This window comes from Chenopodium album, chromosome 10 (genome assembly GCF_948465745.1).
Source record: "Chenopodium album chromosome 10, dcCheAlbu1.1, whole genome shotgun sequence".
Classification (NCBI taxonomy): domain Eukaryota; kingdom Viridiplantae; phylum Streptophyta; class Magnoliopsida; order Caryophyllales; family Amaranthaceae; genus Chenopodium; species Chenopodium album.
Genome location: NC_137843.1, coordinates 2972797 through 2992891, shown reverse-complemented (window position 1 = coordinate 2992891; position 20095 = coordinate 2972797). Strand labels below are relative to the sequence as shown.

Below are 20095 nucleotides of genomic sequence, written 5' to 3'. Positions count from 1 at the left end.
TTATCATATTTTCATACTATCTGTGTTTCATATTATTTGCAACGATTTGGCATAAAATATAGAAAAAAAATGTCTAATCGTTACAAATAATATAAAACGGAGGTAGCAAAAAAAAAATGTAGTTTTCCAATTTTTTAATTAGCAAATTTCCAATTGTGGGTGTTGGGAAATATAAAAGATAGAAACACACACTATTAAGATTGATAAATCGTATTATTAATTAAAAATATAATTTTTAAAAATTGAGCGCATATTCATCCTAACAATCTCATGCAATAGAGGTTATGTTTACCATATTTACAATAAATAACGTATTTTTATAGGATCCTAGATTACTTCAATTTAGCTTGGAACTTTTGGACTCATTGTTGCATGAGTTGAGACTTGAGACATGTGTCTTAAATGGAGTTTTGGACCTTGCATGATGTGAATTTGATCCAATCAGTTAGGTGACTGTGAACCCCTAAATCGTGAGTTTGATCTACACAGAAATGACAGAACCTAATAGAACCATGATCATTGGAATAATGCATACTCCACGCTAAAAAGAGCGAAAACCCACAACATCCAACAAACCACCTGAACTGCAACAAACCTTCTGATACAAGTCAACTGCACAAGATCATAAACAAAATCTCATCTGGATTATCATGGCAATATCTCCACCTACGGTATACTGTATGTGATAATCTCCCTGTATTAGATGTGGTAAGACTAAACAAACAGGATAAATACATCTCTGATGCCTAAGCTTGCCCAGGATACAACCACACATTGACACAAGACTTCAGAATATACTGTACAATGTAGACAGACAATAAGTCATCTACTCCGGACTTTGATTTTACAGAGGAACATAAACTACCCTGAAAATCTGTTCTAAGCTCTACTCATGCCAATGTCCATTATTATAGCATAACAAACATGAAGCTTCAACAATTTCGACAGAGTTCATGGATAATATAAAATACATATATTACAATCCTAAAGGACCAGGGGAAACTTGGATCTTAACACTGTAAGTGGGGGGCAGAATCACCCAGCAATACCTGACCCCGCAAGGCCTCTACCCTCCCCATTTTAATATATTTTTTTTCTTTTTCTTTCCCTATGACTACACGTATCAACTGGAGCACAAAAGAAGAGAGGATAGAAGGAGCCGAAACATTTCAATCATGACTAATGAGCAACCAAATTGCCCAGAGAAGCAATGGGGATAATGTTGGAACCTCCATCAAACAGGAAGCAAAACATTTGGATGATCACATTGCGTAAACTATCTCTCCACTACTATCAATATCAATCTCAGAATCTGACAAGTCGTCAATATCTTCATCCATATCGAGAGTATCTGAGAGAAAATTGAGTGCTGATGACCCAGCAGCAGGGATGGTTGCCTCCGAAATGATTTGCATGATAGCATCAATGCTTTGCATGGGTTGCTCCAGCTCTTGAAATTGGTTGCTCATTGTATTCTCGTCCATTAGATCAGTGGGAAAGTTTTTGATGAACCACTCATGCCTCTTAATCTCAGGAATTGAGATCCTCTGGAATGCACACTTACAAGTATAAGCTAAATCTAGCAAACGATGATAGTAAACCAGCTAAACAGGAGAATCTCTTTTCCCAACATGCAAAAGAAGGAACATATGCCATCCCTCCCAAAAGCTTTAATCATTCTCAACCCCCATCCCCTGACAAAAACAAGGAAAAAGCTATCAAATGTCAAGAAAGAATACTTACCGACTCAGGTTCTTGAACAAAGATCCTGGAGATAAGATGGCGACATTCTGGTGATATGTTTATGCTGTCAGGAATTGCATACTGCACACTCAATATTCTCTGCAGAAAAAGGCGACACAGAAAAATACATATATTAATCGTAAGTATGTCAAACAAATCACCAAGGATAATAATCAGAGTACACACTTGAATCATCTTCCGAAAGTCCTTTGGTTCCTCAGGGTCCTCGAAAGGGTATGCGCCCACCAACATTACATACAAAGTCACTCCGCATGACCACACATCTGCTATCTGCAATTCTCAGCATACTTCCATGTCAGTTAAAACAGCATACCACTTTGACATAGGTGCACATTGCAGTATTGACTGGATATGCATATGCAGAGCAATTATACTCTTAGAAAGAGAGAAAACATGCAACATACCACCAATATTACCAGGGAAAGTAGTAAAATGTCAACTATCCTTCTCAAGTACTCAAATACTAGGAGGTTTAAAGCATAAATCAGAAAGTGGTTTCTGTTTGGAGAGCAATACATTTTCCATATTTCTATCAACCCCTAGCTTTTCTAACAAAGACTCCAATTCTGTTATGATGTACAATTACTATTACAATTACCTTACCACAAACCAAAAAAAGGTCTTTGTTCGCCCATTAGGCCAATTGCCTCCCAATGTAAAAAAGATTCTTATTTTCCTATCATGCTCTTGATTTGTTATTGCAGGTTACAGAAACACTTGGCCATTTGAAACACCCACGAAGGGGAAGTGTGTCCCCCCCCCCCCCCCCCCCTCCTCTCTCTCTCTCTCTCTCTCCCTTGCAATTCAACCTTGATCCCAACTCAGCTATTTAAGACCTCTGCTCTCCTCCAGCCCAGAAAACATTTTAATAAATATTCTCTATTTCCTATCATGTTCTCAATTAGTTATGCATATGTAATCTTCACTTTACTGATAGCTACCAGAAAACAAACTCTGTGTCTCTGATGCACATAAGCATGAAATCAGGTGGATTTTCAGTAACATAAACATTTTGCGACTTGAAACACCCAGAAAAGGGAAATGTTGCCCTTTCAGAAACCCAACCCCTCATCCGCGATTCAACCTTGATCATATCCAACCCTAATTTTCAAACCCCTGCTCTCCTCCAGCCCATTGTCAGCAACCTACTATCTCCAGTGGAAATCCACCACCATATTGTTTGCTCATCTACAAATTTATGCTGACTTTATCAATAAGTTTGATGATGCCCAGATAAACACTGCATTAATCAAGTTTAATGGTCATAAATTTTATCATTGGTGGTTGGTGAAGTTTGTAAAGGAATGCTCATAGAAGATTAGAAGCCAAGAGAAACCAAAAGCAATAAAGTTTTGCTAAAACACTCAATTGCCTTGGAATGGATGGTATGCAACAGATGAAAGTTGTACTTCATGGAGTCTTTTTATTTAAGCCCAGTTGTTGCGGTTGTGCAGCCAGTCGCTTTACCAAAAGTGAAAACTGAAAAGGCACTATGCCACTAGCACTACAGCTAAACAAAATTATTGTAGTTCGCATATAGTTGATACTAAACTTCACTTCACTTAGAAAGTAAGGGCGGGCTACAATAACTACTTGTAACTGAGCTGACTTTTAAAATAATCACAGGTCAAAAAATCTTCTTCGGAGAATCCTTTGCCTTTCAGATCTAAATCCTGCTGAGCATCACCACTTTATCTATTCATCTCCACCATGTATTCAGAATAGAGTTCAGTTGATAGTCAAGTATTAGCCACAATCAGGGAAACACAAGGGAACTCAAATAAGTCTTAAAAATCGAGGTATCCCCATAATATGTAAGCAAGTGTCACAGACTGACAGTTCTTGGTTTTAGAACATATCAAATCCTATATGAGGCAACTCCCTTGTATGCTCGTACTAACATATATAAGTGCATGTTGAGTTCCTTGTATTTGGTTGTGTTCTATGCTAAAGAAGATTGCAATAACATGTTGCGTGATGTAATGAAACAGTAAACAATTCCTGTTTAACATTAGCATTACCAGTTGGCAGCAGCTGTTCTTTCTATAGGCTCATTCAACAATTTCTCCATATGGAATTTATAAGATGGTTTTAAAAGCTCTCTAAAATACAGATGCCAATGCCAAAATGGTTCAAATGATGCCATCAATCAAACAGGAAAAAGAAAAAGGATACCTTTCCATCATATTCTTTCCTCAGTAAGACTTCTGGAGCAATGTAAGCAGGTGTACCCACCGTGGATTTAGGCTGTGAATGATACACAGAAGACTGGGAGAAAGAGGCATAAGGTAGGTCATTAGCAATCCATGATAACCTCCAAAGAGGTAAAAGTGTCTACATATAGCCTCAAACTAAGACATGAAAAGAATCTCAATCCTCCATAATACAAGTGAAGCAAATAAATACTTATTTATGAAGCGGAACACTGTATTCAATTGTGAAAACACAAATCTCTATGCACCGAAACACGAAAGAACGAAGAGGGCCAATAACAGAGTCAAATGTGGTACCTTCGAGTAGCCAAAGTCACATATCTTCAAACGAGGAGCTGGACTTCCATCCAGTAAAGTATTTTCCAACTTTAGGTCTCGATGACACACTTGCTTCATCATAAAATAAGACTTATAAGAAAGAGCCATAAATTTATCCTATTTGTGACTACAGATTTTTTATTTTATTAACAGTAGCATCTATATAGAATGTTGAAAGGCGGATACAGAAAGATTGCACTACAGACCATTGCATGACAATAGCTAACTCCTGAAATAAGCTGTTGGAAAAAGAAGCGAGCCTGCAGTCAAGCAAGTGTCAGTAGAAATTGAATAAACATAGTAATTAATACGAGAAGGGAAAAACAGTTGAAATCAAGAACCTCATCCTCACTAAAACGGCCTGCATTACATATTCGCTCAAAGAGCTCTCCTCCAGATGCATACTCCATCACAATTGCCAGATGGGTAGGTGTTAAAATGACCTATTCAGAAAGAGTGAAAAAAGCACTAAGCATCTCTAACTCCAAATGCTAAGTAAGAAAAAAAGGTTCCGAATAAACCTCTTTAAATCTAACAATATTTGGGTGCCTTAATGACCGATGATTGATGATCTCTCTTTGAACATTCTCATCTATCTGCAAAAAAACATAGCGAAAAGAGATAGCCGTCTCAAAACCCTTGTCAATTACAAAACTGCCTATAAAAAAGTTTCAAATTCAAGGTTATTTGTTAGTTGTCACACTGCTAGTTCAAACCATACTAGCATAGTAACAACGATTTCCTAAAAAAAGGGAATTCTATCACTAACATACGATCCTCAGAACATTGGTAAACCATAATATCAGAGTACAATAAATCAAACCATTTACCTCTTAGCTATAATAATTTTCCTAACTTCAAATAGTTTTTGGTATCTCCTTCATAACAATCATGAAACCATGACAGTGGTTAACTCAATTCCAATTCCAATGAAACTGAAAGATTCACTCAGAATTATACTATTCAAGATAGCTCGTTAAATAGCTCGTAAAACTGGTCAGTTGCTTTGAATCAAGGGTTTAATGAGAGCCTCTTTTGTCATGATATGCATCATGACATTCATCATTAGGTTAAGGCTGCTTACATCCAACTCCATCCTGGATGGGAGCCATTTCAAAAGACATCACTGCTGCGCTGATGTTGATAAATGATGACAATGGTTAATACACAGTTTAAAATATAAAAGAAAATAGGTGAAAATAGGTCCACAGGACCAACTTTTGAACCTACTTCACATCTATTTGCATGTGTGCCTTCTCCTGAACTCAAGACAACCAAGCAACTAAATAAGTAGAAACTCTTATATTTCAGCATACAGCTTATGAAAACTCTCAATATTAAGACGTGATTACCTATTGTCACAATCTTAGGAACACAACTTGATACTCCCTAAGTAGCAAATCCCTACACCATAGCCCCAGTCAAAGATTCATTCGAAACACCTTAGAGTCTCAGACATGTTATAAGGTATAACTATTAGTTAGTTAGTTAAGATTTTGAAGCAAAAATATCCAAGGTTTTGCATTCGAATAAGAAAAGAAAGTTAATATCTTAGGAGCTGTTGTCCTCAACATTCCAATGTTTGCCTACAAGGATACAACTACATATTTTGACTAATTTTGCCTCTTTAGAGTCAAATAAAATAACTTCTATGTTCAACTAACATATTAACAAGTAACACCCCCATCAAGCCGAACATACACCATCGACGAGTCAACCGGAATCTATTGTAAATTAGATTAACATGCTCTTAAGACAATCTTCAGTTCTTCACCAACAACAGCATTTTGCAACCAGCACACAAATATGAAACACCTCAGACTCTTCATATCAGGCTCAAAACTCAAACACTCAAATAGTATCAAATTCCACGTTTGTTATGACCGTTATGCTATATTAAATGTCTCACTTTCCAAACCTCACCATGCATAAATGCATATGACCTCCATTAATAATAAAAGTCTCCCACTTTTTGCAGGGCATTCCAAAAACACCCTTATAAATTATAAGTCTTATAACCATTTCTAAAATCCCAAAAATAACCCCAATATTGGTCTTTAAAATGCATATCTGGGGAAAAAAGCTTTTTACTTAAAATAGCTGCACTTCTACAAATAGCATCACTACTACTAATAGCATCACAACGCCGTCATTACTCATTTACTCCTAGTCAATCTTAATGTCAAATAACCATTAGCCAAACAAATCACTGCATTAAAACTTCATCTATATGATTTTCTTAAAAAATAAATATAATAAATAAAGAGAGCATTGAATATCACAAAAGTAGAATATCTGCGTGAAAGAATCAAAGATTCCAGTCAAATTTATACCAAAAAAACGAAAGATAACCATCAAAACTCTTCGAAAAAACACCATTCACGTGAAATCCCAAGAAAAAGTTATCTTTTTTTCCGAAACAACTCCAACAAAAAATTCCCAATACAAGAAATAAAACCCCACAAAAAAACAAACAGCTTGCAATCAATACCACCACAACGGATAAGAATTCAAAACTCCTCCAAATAAATCAAAAAATAATTAAAAAAAAAAGAAAAGAAAGAAGAAGAAGATGAACCTTATCGCCGCGTTCGATATACTTGACAGCAACAAGCTCTCGAGTGACTTTGTCTCTCATCAAACGAGCAACACCAAAGTTTCCAGAACCAATATCTCGAACAAAATCATAACGGTCACTATCGTGCATAATCGGCATATCCATGGCAGGATTTACCGACGCTTGAGCTCGACTTCCGGCGTCCATTTTTTAATTAAAATTTTCCGACACCACTTCTTCTTCAATCGACGGTCGCAAGTTCGTTCTTCTTCTTCAACAATCTAGCAATTTCAGATCTTCCGATGACATTTACAGCAATCAAACGAAACGGTGTCGATAATTTGAATTGATGATTTATAAAATTAAAAACCCTAGATCGGCGAATAATTTCCGATTAATCGGTCAAAGCTTATTCAAATGAGTGAGAAAGTAGAGAGAGAAAGAGAAAGAGAAAGATAGGAAAAGAGAGAGAGTGATGTATGAGCAGCAAAGAAAGAGAGGATTTTTGTTGAAGGTAAAAACTAAAAAGGGAAATGACAAAGCAAAAACGGCGTCGTTTATGATCCGGTTGCCTTACTGGGGGCAAATTAATTTGGTTTATTGATGATATTTTTTAATTAATTAATAATTAACCGCGTAAAATGTGTTTGGTTAAGTGATGCAGAAGATATTTTGGGAATTAAAAAATAAAAAATAAAAAAGACGGGTGTTGGAAAGTGATTGGGTAAAAATGTGGGTAGCCCATGTGGAAGTGTGGAGAATCTGCAGGTGGGCGGTAAAGGCGGTAAGGCCCAATTATTTGTGCTTTCAGATGCTTTGGTATGGGTATACCACTTATAAATATCTTGTTTAATAAATTAATCACCTTTGCTATTAGTCTACACTAGGGGTGAGCAAACATTCCGGGTACCCGGAATTGGAATTGGAACCGGTTAGGAACTGGCGGGTCCGGAACTGAAATTGGACCCGGTGGTTCCAATTCCGGGTAGTAAATTAAGGACCCGGTTATAACCAATTCCAATTCCAATTCTCAACTTTTTGGAACCGGAACCGGTTGGGTACCCGGTTACCCAATATATTATAAACTAAATAAATTTTAAATAATTAAAATATGTTGAATGCATATAATTTGTAAAATAAAAAAGTATTGTTAATACCTAACATAAATACAAATAGCTTAATGCATACATAAATATAAGTATTAAACGCTAAAAATGAACCTAATTAAAATAAGAATTGTAATTTGTATTATACTTTAACAATTACATACATAAGTGGGTACCCGGAATCGGAACCGGTACCCGGTGGTTCCAATTCCAATTCCTAAACTTTAGGACCCGGTTAAACCAATTCCAATTCCGGTTCCGAATTTTAGGACCCGGTTCCAACCAATTCCAAGTCCGGGTCCTAAAATTTTGACCGGGTACCCGGTTTGCTCACCCCTAGTCTACACTCTACTACAAGTCTACTTTGTTAAGATCTAAGCTTATTCGTTATTTTGTGCGAAGCATATATATATGAGGTGAACCTTTCTGTGATCTTCATGTTTTATTTTGTGTTTCTTTTTTAAATAAATATGAATATTCCGGTTAATATTACTTTAGAAATGTGGCTTTTCCTTGTTTCAAAAAAAGAAATGTGGCTTTTGTTTTATAAATTTTGCTCAATTTGACATATTACGTGTTTTTCTATTTCTTATAAAAATTTGAGAGTTGAGATGGATTGAAAGTAGATTAAAGGGTAATTATACTACAAAAATACATACAAGTCAGAAATAAGAAAAAAAAAGAAATCATTAAATATTATGTCTGAGAAGAGAAACAATTTTGTGAACAATCATATCAAATTACTTTTCATTTTTACAAGAATCTTGGTTCTTATACCCAAATTGAAAAAATTAGAACTAAATAGATAAACAAATACAGTAATAAATAACCCTCTAATAACAAATGAAATAATTAATTTGATTTATAAGTGTATATTGTTTTTTTAAAAAATAAATAAATAAATAAATTTGTGACAAATTAAAATATGTTGAATTGAGACACACCTCCAACAATAGTATTTTATATCAACTATTCAATCGCCCTGTTTAGTTGACCTTATTTTTGTTATTTGATCTGAAATTCTTTTTTCCTGATGGGATTAATTTTGATTTTATATATACGTTAATCTATCAAAAATATAAATATTAAGTGGAACCGGTTGGATTTGTAAGAATATATATTTTATTAATAATGGAGTAATTTTTATACTTGTAATTTATTTCATTACGATTAAAGACATTTAACTATTAAACATAGCACATACCATTTTTTTTTTTAATCTGATCCAAATTTTATTTTTCGGATTAATTTGATCTAAATTTATTTAAAATAAGGTGAACACCTTATTCGCAAATTTTTAACTAGGGTTGCGCCCAGCTAGCTCTGGTTGGAGTCGCGCCATATAACATTTATTTAGGAACATTGCAATATATAAAAATAAACATTTATAATATAATAAGAGTAAAATAAAAAGACTATGGATCTGAAAAGAAATAAAAAACCAACTGTACATCTAATATTTAGAACTGGGCATGGGTTGGGCCGGCTCACGAGCGGCACGAGCTTAGCACGAAAATGGTACGGCACGACACGATGGCCGAGGAGTAGGCCGTGGGCCGTGCCGTGAACACGATTTCGAAAATTCGGCATGGCACGGCCCGCGCCCGCGGGCAACACGGTACTTTAGCCCCCAGCACAGCATGCGGCACGCCAGGCACGGCTCGTGCAATCGCTGATTCAAATAAATTAAAAATAAAAATAACATAATAATAAAGAACTATAATAATTAAAAAAATTATAATAAAAAGAACAATAATAATATTACAATAAAATAACATAAACACAGATTAATAAAATTATTTAAATAGTATATCCATTTTAAAAGTTGTTTAAAAAAATATATCGATTTTCTTCTTTTTTTAAAAAAAAAAACATGGGCAGCACGGTGATCGGTCAGGCACGGCATGCCAGGCACGTGGCCTGTGCCGTGTAGTGGGCTGGGGTGTGCCAAATAGTGGCCTGGCACAACACGATGCCCACCTCTACTAATATTATATAAACTGGACATTTCAATTGTAAATAAAAATGAACGTATAATGTTATTTCTTTTTCATCAACATTTTTTATAAGCTTCAAGTGAAATATATTGATTTGTTCAATTCTCTTAAATGAATATCTTGCAATTGGCTGGACTATATGATTTAATACCAATTAATAAATCAACAATATGTTTTTTAATAATGAACAAAATGCTAATGTCTAACATTATTAATGTTAATGTTAATTGAACCTCCTTTACTATAAAAATAAACATTTTATACAATTGCACAAACACAAAAATTTGTATTAATTAAAAAAAGAAAATGAACATTTATTTTATAAGAACGAACATCATACGGCATGAAAATAAACTTTTATTTTATAAGAATGAATTTTATATTGCATGAAAATGAACATTTGATTATTGAGAAGCACAAAATTATTGTGAAATATATTCAATTAGAAAATGTTCATTTTTATTATAGTAAATGTTTATTTTGATAGCGACTTCATAAATACGTAGCTGGGATCGACCTCAACTATTAACGATTGCACCTTATTTAGTAATTTACATATTGATAAATACATCGATGTATCCAATCTTAAAAATTTCTATAATAGTTTATGACCCTATCTTTCAAATAAATATATATGACCTATTCCATAATAATATTATTGTGGCCCTAAGGTTTATAATATACATGCAACTGACGCTATATTGAACAGACCGACTTTAATTTTAACATGGTAACTGTATTTTTAACGGGTAATCTTTATTAAAACTTGAGTGACCTTTGATGTTAGCTTAGTGTGAACCTAAAGTGCAATGTTAAGTTGAACGTACAAGCCTAATTTTAACATAGTGACCTTTATTATTCATATTGACCAATATATTAAATTTTTTATTAAAAAAAATTTCTTATAGTTTTATAATGTCACAAATACACAATGACTTTTATTTCAACTTAATAACCTTTATTTTAATTAATAAAACAATCACAGTGTCTCTAATATTAGTGATTTTCATTAAAAAAAAAAACCTCTTATAGTTTTATAATGTCACAAACACACGATGACTTTTATTTCAACATAATAACCTTTATTTTAATATAATGACCTCTTTTTTATTAATAAAACAATCATAGTGTCTCTAATGTTAGTGGTATACTCTGTATGTGACATGTCAACAACGAGTTAATGAATGGTGTCCATTATACTTAGGGGCCGTTTGGTTCGCAGGAGGGAATCGAAATGGAATGAACAAAGGGAAAGACAAGGAATGGAATGAAAATCCCCCAATTTTGAGGTGTTGTTTGTTTTGAATAACAAATGAATGGAATGAATGGAAGCCCACCAGTCCAACTACCACACCACCACCACATTGCTTCACTTCCCACCATTTCCAACCACCACCTAGCTACTCCACCACTCGCCGCACCTCCTCCACAACTCCCCGCCCTTCGCCGCGCCTCCCCCGCCCCTCGCTGCCGCTAGCCGCGCTGTAACACCCCCAAATCTCCCTCTACGGAAATACTAGTATAATACGTATAATTATACCGTAGAGAGCTTGGGCGTATTACCGCCGCGTGATTACGCAAGGCTACTCAAAATACTTAACTTAATAACAAAACTTGCAGCGGAAACTCAACTTTCTTTTATTAATACTTATAAAAATAGTAACATTGTTATGAGTACTCAAATAAAGACGAGACCAACATTCCTAAACTAGGTGAAACAAATCCCTGGACTCCATATGCTCATTCATGACTCCACCTGAAAATAGTCAACACTGCTTACCATTACGGTAAACAGGGCAAACCAAAACAAATAAGAAATACAGATTAGCAAAATATGCTTAGTACGATAAGTGCAAAATAATGTAAACTCAATTTATTTGCAAACATGCTTTAAAAATCAATTCCAATAATTAATCCAATAAATTCCAAACTCATTATTCCAAAACCGATTCCAATGATTCAATATTCAAAATAATAGTTAATAAAACCAATTCCTTTATTAAGAACCAATTTCTTTTAATCCAATTCCTCACTCAAGTGTGCACACTCCCAAGCCAGTCTCCTTATATTACAAGGCTATTCTTGAGGAAAGACCCGGTCATATAAAGTCCAAGGCCTTATCAATAAACCAAATCCGCATAGTGGGATTACCAACATGCTTATAAAGCATTAATAATATAATAATAATTCAATGGTTCAATAAATCCTTTTAATATCCAATAGTTCCAATATAATTCAAAATCCCTTTTTATTAATTCCACATACTTTCAAAATTAAAACCTTTTAAATAGATACTTGAGAATAAAATCTCATATTAATAAGTTTTCAAAATCAATAACTCTTCCTTGAAAAACCTTTTATTTAATTCAACAAACCTTTTAAAATCAAATCCTTTATTTAAACACGATAAGTAATTCAAACCATTCAAAACATGATTTAAAAGTCAATCATTCAAAATACTTTTATTAAAACAAATTAAATATTAAAATCAATACCTCCAAACATAATTCAAATCAATTTAATTCAATCACCAATAAAATCATATAAACATGTTATTCAAACCAATCACTTTCGAAGGTATCTAGCCACCTAAACGTACCTTGATCCTTGCTAGAAAAACCATACAAAAAGAACCTCAAGAACCTTGATTCCGAATATCAATCAACACTTCGCACTTTCAAAGTTCAATCACGAATACACCTTGCAAATAACATAACCATAAAGTTATCACAACATAAACTCAAATGTAATGTGCATTGACTATAAAACTCTTTTAAAATAATACTTTAATATAAAATTATAGCTTTGAAATAGGTATTTGTATTTTAGAAAACTAACCATGAAGAAGATAAAGGAATAAGATTAAAGAGAATTGAATTTTCGTTGGAAAGAATAGGCAGGATTTGCAGAGGTCATAACTCCTTCAATATAACTCCGAATTGGGTGATTCTTGAGCCTAACCTCAAGGATTTTTTGAGAGAAACAATCTTCTGTGAAACATCAATACCCCAAAAACTAACCAGAAGTGCCCAAAAACTGGATTCAAAGATAAACGGGATGATTTGTGTAAAAAGAGGAGAAGAAAAGTATGAAAAGGTTTAGGGAAAAGAAGAAGAAGAATAAGAGAGAAAAAGAGAATTGAGTTTTTGTTGTGAAGAATATGAGAGGTATGAAGGGGTATTTATAGGCTAGCTCATGCAAGAATTATGGCAAGAGAATGTGGGAAGAATTATGGTAAAAAGAATTAAGGAATTACTTGGAGAAGTGAATAAAAAATATGGAAACTTTTGAAATTAAGGTGATTAAGAATAATAGAATTTAGGAAAGTGTATTTGTCATGAAAATAATATGGCAAAAGAGATTACTTGGGGAATAATCAGGGATGAAATAAGGTAGGGAAATAAGATGATCAAATCTTTGTGAGATGGAAATTAGGAATTAAGGAAATAAGGAATTTGAGGAAGATAATTAAAATACAAAACTAACAAAATAATTAACCCAAAATTAGCATATGGTGGCCGAAAATATTGAGCATATCTATGCTCATATTTTCGGACCTCCACTTATAGTTTTAGCGAAATATTTGCTAGATTTTAAGGATTAAAAATGATTGCATAAATAACATATTTGCTAGTTTTAGGGAAATATTTGCTAGATTTTAAGGATTAAAAATGATTGCGTAAATAGTATATTTTGTATAAAATAATTAATTAGGAAAATACCAATTATTCACTAAATAAAATAACTAAGAAAATCAGATTTTCTACGCATAGAAAATCCGAAAATCATAGTTAATAATTTAGGAATTTTCGGCCCTTTTAAATAAATAATAAAATATAATTTTGTTTAATTAAAATATCCGAAATATATATAAATAGTCTGGTTTTTAAAATAAAATAAATGGATAATAAATCTTATCTAAAATCCAAAAATAATAATTAAGTTTTAAAATACTTTAGATGCAGAAATTCAAATATCATTTTCGCTCCAAAATTCAAATAGTAAAATAAATTACTAAAATACCCTTTTTAAGAGAATACTAATTAGAAAATACGTTTCAAAAATACGGGGTATTACACGCGCCTGCCTCGACCTCCCCTCCCCCGAAAAAACACCCTTAGCCCCGATCTCCCTCTCCCCCGAAAACCGTCGCCTAGCCCTCCCACCACCCTCGAAACCAAACCCTAACCGTTAGGGTTTCGAGGGTGGTGCGAGGGCCAGGCGACGGTTTTCGGGGGAGAGGGAGATCGGGGCTAGGGGTGGTTTTTTTGGGGGAGGGGAGGTCGAGGCAGGCGCGTGTAATACCCCGTATTTTCGGTTAGGGTTTTGAGGGTGGTGGGAAGGCTAGGCGATGATTTTCGGGGGAGAGGGAGATCGGGGCTAGGGGTGGTTTTTCGGGGGAGGGGAGGTCGAGGCAGGCGCGGCTAGCAGCCGCGAGGGGTGGGGGAGGCGCGGCGAAGGGTGGGGGACGAGCGGCGGTGCGGTGGCTGGGTTTTACGGTGGTTTATGTGGGTAGTAGGGTAGTGATATGGTGGTGGTGGGGTGGCTAGGGAATGGGAATGGAAATACCTAGGGGGGTTGGGAATGAGGTTAGAAGAATTTGGGGGAATGAAGAGGGTAAAGGAATGAAAAAAAACGATTACCAAACAACAGCAAAGGGATTCCCTTTCCCTTTGATAAATACCCCCAACCAAACGGCCCCTTAATTTTGTTTTTCAATCCTTTTGCAAGACAAAGAGCACTCTAAACCATTCACTCATTTTTTGAATGCATTTAAAGCACAAAACATTAAGGATGTACTGGACGGTAGGACCCACAAGTTGTCACACATTTTGGCCCTTATTACCCCGTAACCCTTTTTTTCACCTTAAATTCAAAGCAAATCCCGTAAAATTATACAGAAAAAAAATACAGTATTCCAGTTGGTATTACAAACAAATTTGGTGAAAATGGTTTCAGATTCCGAGCTTGCAGAGAAAGTGCATGAATTTTTAAGTGGGTCTGATTTAAAGAAGACGACTAATAATATCATTAGAAAAAAATTAGAGTCTGATTTTGGGGTTGATTTATCTCATAAAAAACCTTTTCTCAGAATCCAAGTTGACCGCTTTCTTCAAACCCAGTACAAATTTTCTGAAGAACAAGATGATTATCTTGATGCTGCGGTTGTTAGGGGTGATGAAGGAAACGACGACGTTTCAGATTCTGAAGACGATGAGTATTACGAGGATGAAGATGAGGGTGAATTTTCTGTTAGAGGAATTAGAGCAGCAGCAGACACTTTCAAGGGTATTAGCAAATTCAAACGGTAATTTCTTTTGAAATATTTTGATTATTTTTCTGGGGTTTGATTATTTTTATGTTAGCTTTATTAATTTAATTTGTATGATTGAATTTGGTGTATTAGTTACTTTTTGTACAGTACATGCATGGTTTATTTTATACAGTAATGAGGGTTAAAAAAAAGTTAAATTTGATTTAGTAGTAGGATATTTGAATTTCTGTATAAATGTTTTTGCAAGTAATGGGGATTAATTTTATGGCCAATTAAGGACATGGAATCCTACATTTCAATGTATGTCAGTAATTCAGCAAAAATTGACTACTTAAAGTATTGAGTAAAGATTAGGAGTTCTTGTACAATAGTAGAATTTAAGAGTACACATAGAATCCTCGATGTTAGTACTCCGTTGTATGAGTACTGCATTATGAATTTATGATTGGATGGTATATTGGTATGTAATTTTGTTAAACAAATGGCTTATTTGTGTAAGACCATGTTTAGCTGATTTTGACTAGTGGGTTGTATTAACTGATTTATTGGCTAAGTGATTGTATTAGCTTATTGCATAAAAATGTTTGGTAAATAGGTGATTGAATGCCGGGCCACTTGTTGAGGATAAAAATTGAGACTTTGAGTATATAAAATGACCAAAAAAAAAAAAAAAAAGGGAAACATTGACATATTTTATTGTGAAGGATTGGCTATTGTTAAAAAGAACATATATTTGTTGGTTTTTATTGAAAATTTAAAAATTGTATACACATACCATGTAAATTAGACTTTAATTTTAAACAAATTGTTTTTCTTTTTTATGAAGTAAAGGTTAACCAAGATTTATTAATGCACATCAAGTTCTGCCAAATAACCTTTTGGGGCAAAGAGTTAATACAAATTAATTCGTAACAATTATTAGTATCTCATCTTGCCACTACATAATAGGGTATCATATTTTAACACAAACTAGCCTTTTGGCCCGTTCAATGCACGGGTTCTTATCTAGGTTATTTTATGTGTAGGTATGTTTTTCAATAGTTGAAACTTTTGATATGAAATACGAAGTAATTGTTTCATTGTTAAAATTTAAAAGGAAAAAAAGAATGAGGATAAAACTGTGGAAAAAGATAAAGGAATTTATTAGATACATATATATACATGAAGATTTTAGGATATGAAATGACATATTGGTTTAAGTTATATTTTAAGTCTATTAGTTGAAAAGACAATTTTTATATAATTCAATTCATATGTTTATGTGATGTATATTAATTGGTTCAACTTTATTTTATTATGATGGAAATGAAACACTTCATTTTCTTAATTGAATTTGCAAGTTATAGAATGTATAAAGACTTAAACAAAAAGATCAAAATGGGTGACATGTGTCATGTGTGGTAGTGAGTGACTTGTAATGACATGTGTCATATGAAAAATTATGGTTTGTGTTTTTAAATACTAAGTATAGATTTGTCAAGAACCAAAGACAGCCTCATACTATCTTCATTGGGGATGAAATCTCAAAAAACAAAAATAAATAAATAAAAAAAAAAAAAACAACTTGAGAAACCATGGATGAAGAATATATTATGATAAGGTTATACGTATATATTATCTTACAGATCGAAGTAAAAGAACATACATTTCAGATGTAAATAGAATGATATACTGTTCAAATTCAAAGATCATGTCCAGTATCCATTCATAAAAGAGCATAGGTCACAATGAAAACACATTGTAAAAAAACACAGTATAAAATAATGAACATATTGATGTTCTTTTGAAACTAAACGTGTATCAATCTACTGCATTTAATCCATTTCAACTTCATTATCCCGATTTCATCAGTTGATACTTCAAAATCACCAAGTAGGACATTAAGAGAGTTATTTAGTTTTTTCCTTTTGCCAGAACAAACATTGACATCAACGCACAGCTTTCATAATGGGTTTCTTGTCCAAGCCAGACCCTTTTGTAAAAGTAGTTGCACATTTTGAAACTTTTATGGTTCAAAATAAACTAAGTTAGGATTCCAAGATCCTAAGTGTCCCTAACTCTATTTAGGACCTTGTCCATGTCCATCACTGTTTTGGTCACTGACATTGACATGGTCAAGGTTTGTTCTTGTCAAGAATGTCAACTCCTTCTTGCTCTATGAGACTGTAATGTCATTGAACATGGAAAGCCTAGCATAATTCGTGCAATAAGTTAGGCTTGTGGACTTGTCCTTCGCATTTCTACGAGATTTTGTTGTTGTTGGATCAGGCAAGCATAGGATGAACATGCAATGAGGGATATTTGTGGACTTGCCCTTGGATGTAGCTCAAAATAATGCGATTTTTTGAGGGACGCAAAAAATATAGGGGATAGAAACGAAAACAGAGAGATATAAGGTGGAATTTACTAATAGTCATGCAACTTTCACATGAAGGCATATTGGAAAATTTTATTTCGGGTTCTTTTAACTGGGATATCCGTGATTTAGATTGTTAGTGTTGCACAAGATTGACATAAAGATATTTCCCCACTCAGTTTTTATTTACTTAAGTGATTTTCTCAAAATGACCTGTGTAAAGGTTTCATAATACAAATTTTAAAGATATTAATAATCTATATTTATTTCCAGGTCTCGCCGACAAAATAAAGTGAAGAATAAAAGAGTGTGCGAGTCTGGCAAGTTCTGTACGCTGTCTCCTGCACTCCAAAAATTCCTTGGAGTACCTCACTTGATAAGGACAGAGGTATATGTTGAACATTCTCTATGTCATCATCAACTTTTCCCGTGCTGTACAATACTCTTCCGGGGATGTAATCAGGGAACTGTTTGCTGATTGCAGGTTGTCAGACGATTGTGGAGCTATGTTAGAGATAAAAGGCTGCAAGATCCTCAGGATGGAAAGACTATCATTTGTGATGAAACATTACATGAACTTTTTGGCGTTGATTCCATCAACATTCTTCAGATTCATAGTGCCTTAACAAAACACATTTGGCCGTCAGGTACATATTGATACTTCTGCTTCCTTTGTAGTGTGTTCAGGCTTAATTTGGTGCAACATATAAATTCAACTAGATGCATAGGGCATTTCAGGTTTCCTTGATCAATCGGCTCCTACTTCCTAGAGAAACTCTGTAGTTAAGTCCCCGATTAATTATCAATAGGTTTGCACTCTGAGTCTATGACAGTCTTATCTTCAGTTGCCTGGGGCTCTGGGCAAGAAAATAACGTTTGGGTCAGTCCTTTTCCCCCACATCAGGAATTTTTTTTTCAATCTTGTCAGATTTCCATCGTTGGGTTCATTACAGCTTCATTTTTTCTCCTTAATTTCCCTTATCTGATCTTATCTATACTTATTGTAACTCATCTGCTCTTATCTTAGCTGTAATATGATTTTGGTATTCCTTGTGTGAAAGTACTTCGTTAGCTGAGAAAAGCAAGGCTCTCGTATCTCTGCCTCTACTGACTGAAATGAAATTTGTATGAACATCTTGTAATTGCCAATCTGTTATTGATACTTGCCCTCTGCCTGGAGATCTCTGATATTGAAGCCTAGTTATCCCTGATCACTTTGTTGATATGTTGCCACAATGCCTTAGTTTATTGTCCTGACACAGCATATGCAGTTCTTTTGTTCTGAAATTCTTTGATCAGTGATGGTGACTAATTAGTAATACCCGTTATTGGGCTTCTTATTTCATACGCGCTTTAGTGCTGCAAAAAGATCGTTGAAACCATTGTTCATAGGCTTAAAATTGATTCGTATGCTGAAGTATTACAATATTCTTCCAGAATAACTGAAACCGATTTAACATGCATTATATTTTGCAATTTCAGAGAAGTCGGTCAGGAGAGAGAAGCCACGGAAGCAAGAGAGGGAAGAAGGTGAGGACAACAGCGTGCTTTCAAATTTCAAGTTAATTACTAATGTGAGAAATTGTAAGAAATCTGGCTGGCATACAATTGGTACCCATCATCAAGCCATTTTGCCATGAATTAATATGATAGATATTTTTCTCTTATTATGTTCATGTAGATTTTTTTTTTATCCAGTTCCCTCATGATGCTTGAGGGTTTGCAGAATCTGAGTATTGAATTGGTGAAGTTTAAGTTTTACTCATACTAAATCACCTATAATCCATGTTTCTGATCTTATCCTTATCGCTGTGTTCTCCATTCAGATCCATTTGAAGCAAAGCCTCCAAGGAAGGTGTATTCTGGTTTTCTTGCCCCTCTTTCGCTCTCAGACGCTCTTGTAAAATTCCTGGGTACTGGAGAAAGTGCGCTGACTCGTGCTGTTGTTATAAAGAGAGTATGGGAATATATAAAAGAAAACAATCTCCAGGTATATATTTCATTGATCTCATAAGTGCATTAATTAGTGATCTTCTCCATCTTTTTTTTTTTTATTTTTTTTATTTTTATTTTTGTTAAAAATTTCATCATTATCTATGTTGATGGATGCTATGATTGAGCATAATTAATGGTAAACCCATAACACTGGCTCAGTGTTAAGCATCATTGAGCTGCAGCTGCAAAAGGTGCCACATTTGAAGCCGCAAATCCAAATTTACCTAGCCTTTTCTTACACTTGCCATAATAAAAGCTTACTACTCCTAACTATTTTCATGAATGTTGTGGTTTTTCTTGAAGGACCCATTTGCGAAGAAGACGGTAATATGTGATGAGAAGCTGAAGGAGCTCTTTAATGTCGACTCCTTTAATGGATTCATGGTCTCCAAACTCCTCTCTGCACATTTTCTGAAATTGTGACCATCTGCATTTGCCGAAGCCAACCTTTCAAGCTGTTATTTCGGATTCTAAATGATTATATGTAGTTTGTATCATCATGTAATTTAGGAAG

General features: G+C 34.3%; 2 protein-coding genes across 3 annotated transcripts; one reads left to right on the top strand and one right to left on the bottom strand.

Moving 5' to 3' along the window:
• Positions 1–862: 862 nt before the first annotated feature.
• Positions 863–7324, bottom strand: LOC145561946 (serine/threonine-protein kinase SRK2I-like). The gene is made up of 9 exons (XM_081622083.1): positions 6874–7324; positions 4817–4891; positions 4637–4738; positions 4502–4555; positions 4275–4367; positions 3940–4032; positions 1930–2034; positions 1744–1842; positions 863–1547 (listed from the first exon to the last, which is right to left on the bottom strand). Exons 1-9 carry the CDS (start codon positions 7057–7059, stop codon positions 1263–1265), a joined length of 1092 nt encoding a protein of 363 aa, XP_081478209.1. The 5' UTR covers positions 7060–7324; the 3' UTR covers positions 863–1262.
• A 7516-nt stretch (positions 7325–14840) lies between these two features.
• LOC145563122 (uncharacterized) lies at positions 14841–20095 on the top strand. Of its 2 annotated transcripts, none has more exons than XM_081623546.1 (6): positions 14841–15263; positions 17860–17974; positions 18071–18233; positions 19069–19116; positions 19413–19576; positions 19885–20095. In XM_081623546.1, the coding sequence occupies exons 1-6, from the start codon at positions 14905–14907 to the stop codon at positions 20002–20004; spliced, it is 969 nt and encodes a 322-aa protein (XP_081479672.1). In that variant the 5' UTR covers positions 14841–14904; the 3' UTR covers positions 20005–20095. The 2 variants fall into 2 exon arrangements, with proteins under 2 accessions (XP_081479672.1, XP_081479671.1); XM_081623545.1 differs by having other exon boundaries at positions 19069–19170.

What these genes read in the sequence shown, in the direction of transcription:
- LOC145561946 (XM_081622083.1), bottom strand. Translation starts at nt 7,059, where the DNA reads ATGGACGCCGGAAGTCGAGCTCAAGCGTCGGTAAATCCTGCCATGGAT. An exon ending in ATATTGTTAGATTTAAAGAG is followed by an intron (nt 4,739 to 4,816) that starts GTTTATTCGGAA and finishes CTTTCTGAATAG; the next exon opens with GTCATTTTAACACCTACCCA. An exon ending in GGAAAGAATATGATGGAAAG is followed by an intron (nt 2,035 to 3,939) that starts GTATCCTTTTTC and finishes TGAGAATTGCAG; the next exon opens with ATAGCAGATGTGTGGTCATG.
- LOC145563122 (XM_081623545.1), top strand. Translation starts at nt 14,905, where the DNA reads ATGGTTTCAGATTCCGAGCTTGCAGAGAAAGTGCATGAATTTTTAAGT. An exon ending in AAAACACATTTGGCCGTCAG is followed by an intron (nt 18,234 to 19,068) that starts GTACATATTGAT and finishes TTGCAATTTCAG; the next exon opens with AGAAGTCGGTCAGGAGAGAG. An exon ending in TAAAAGAAAACAATCTCCAG is followed by an intron (nt 19,577 to 19,884) that starts GTATATATTTCA and finishes TTTTTCTTGAAG; the next exon opens with GACCCATTTGCGAAGAAGAC.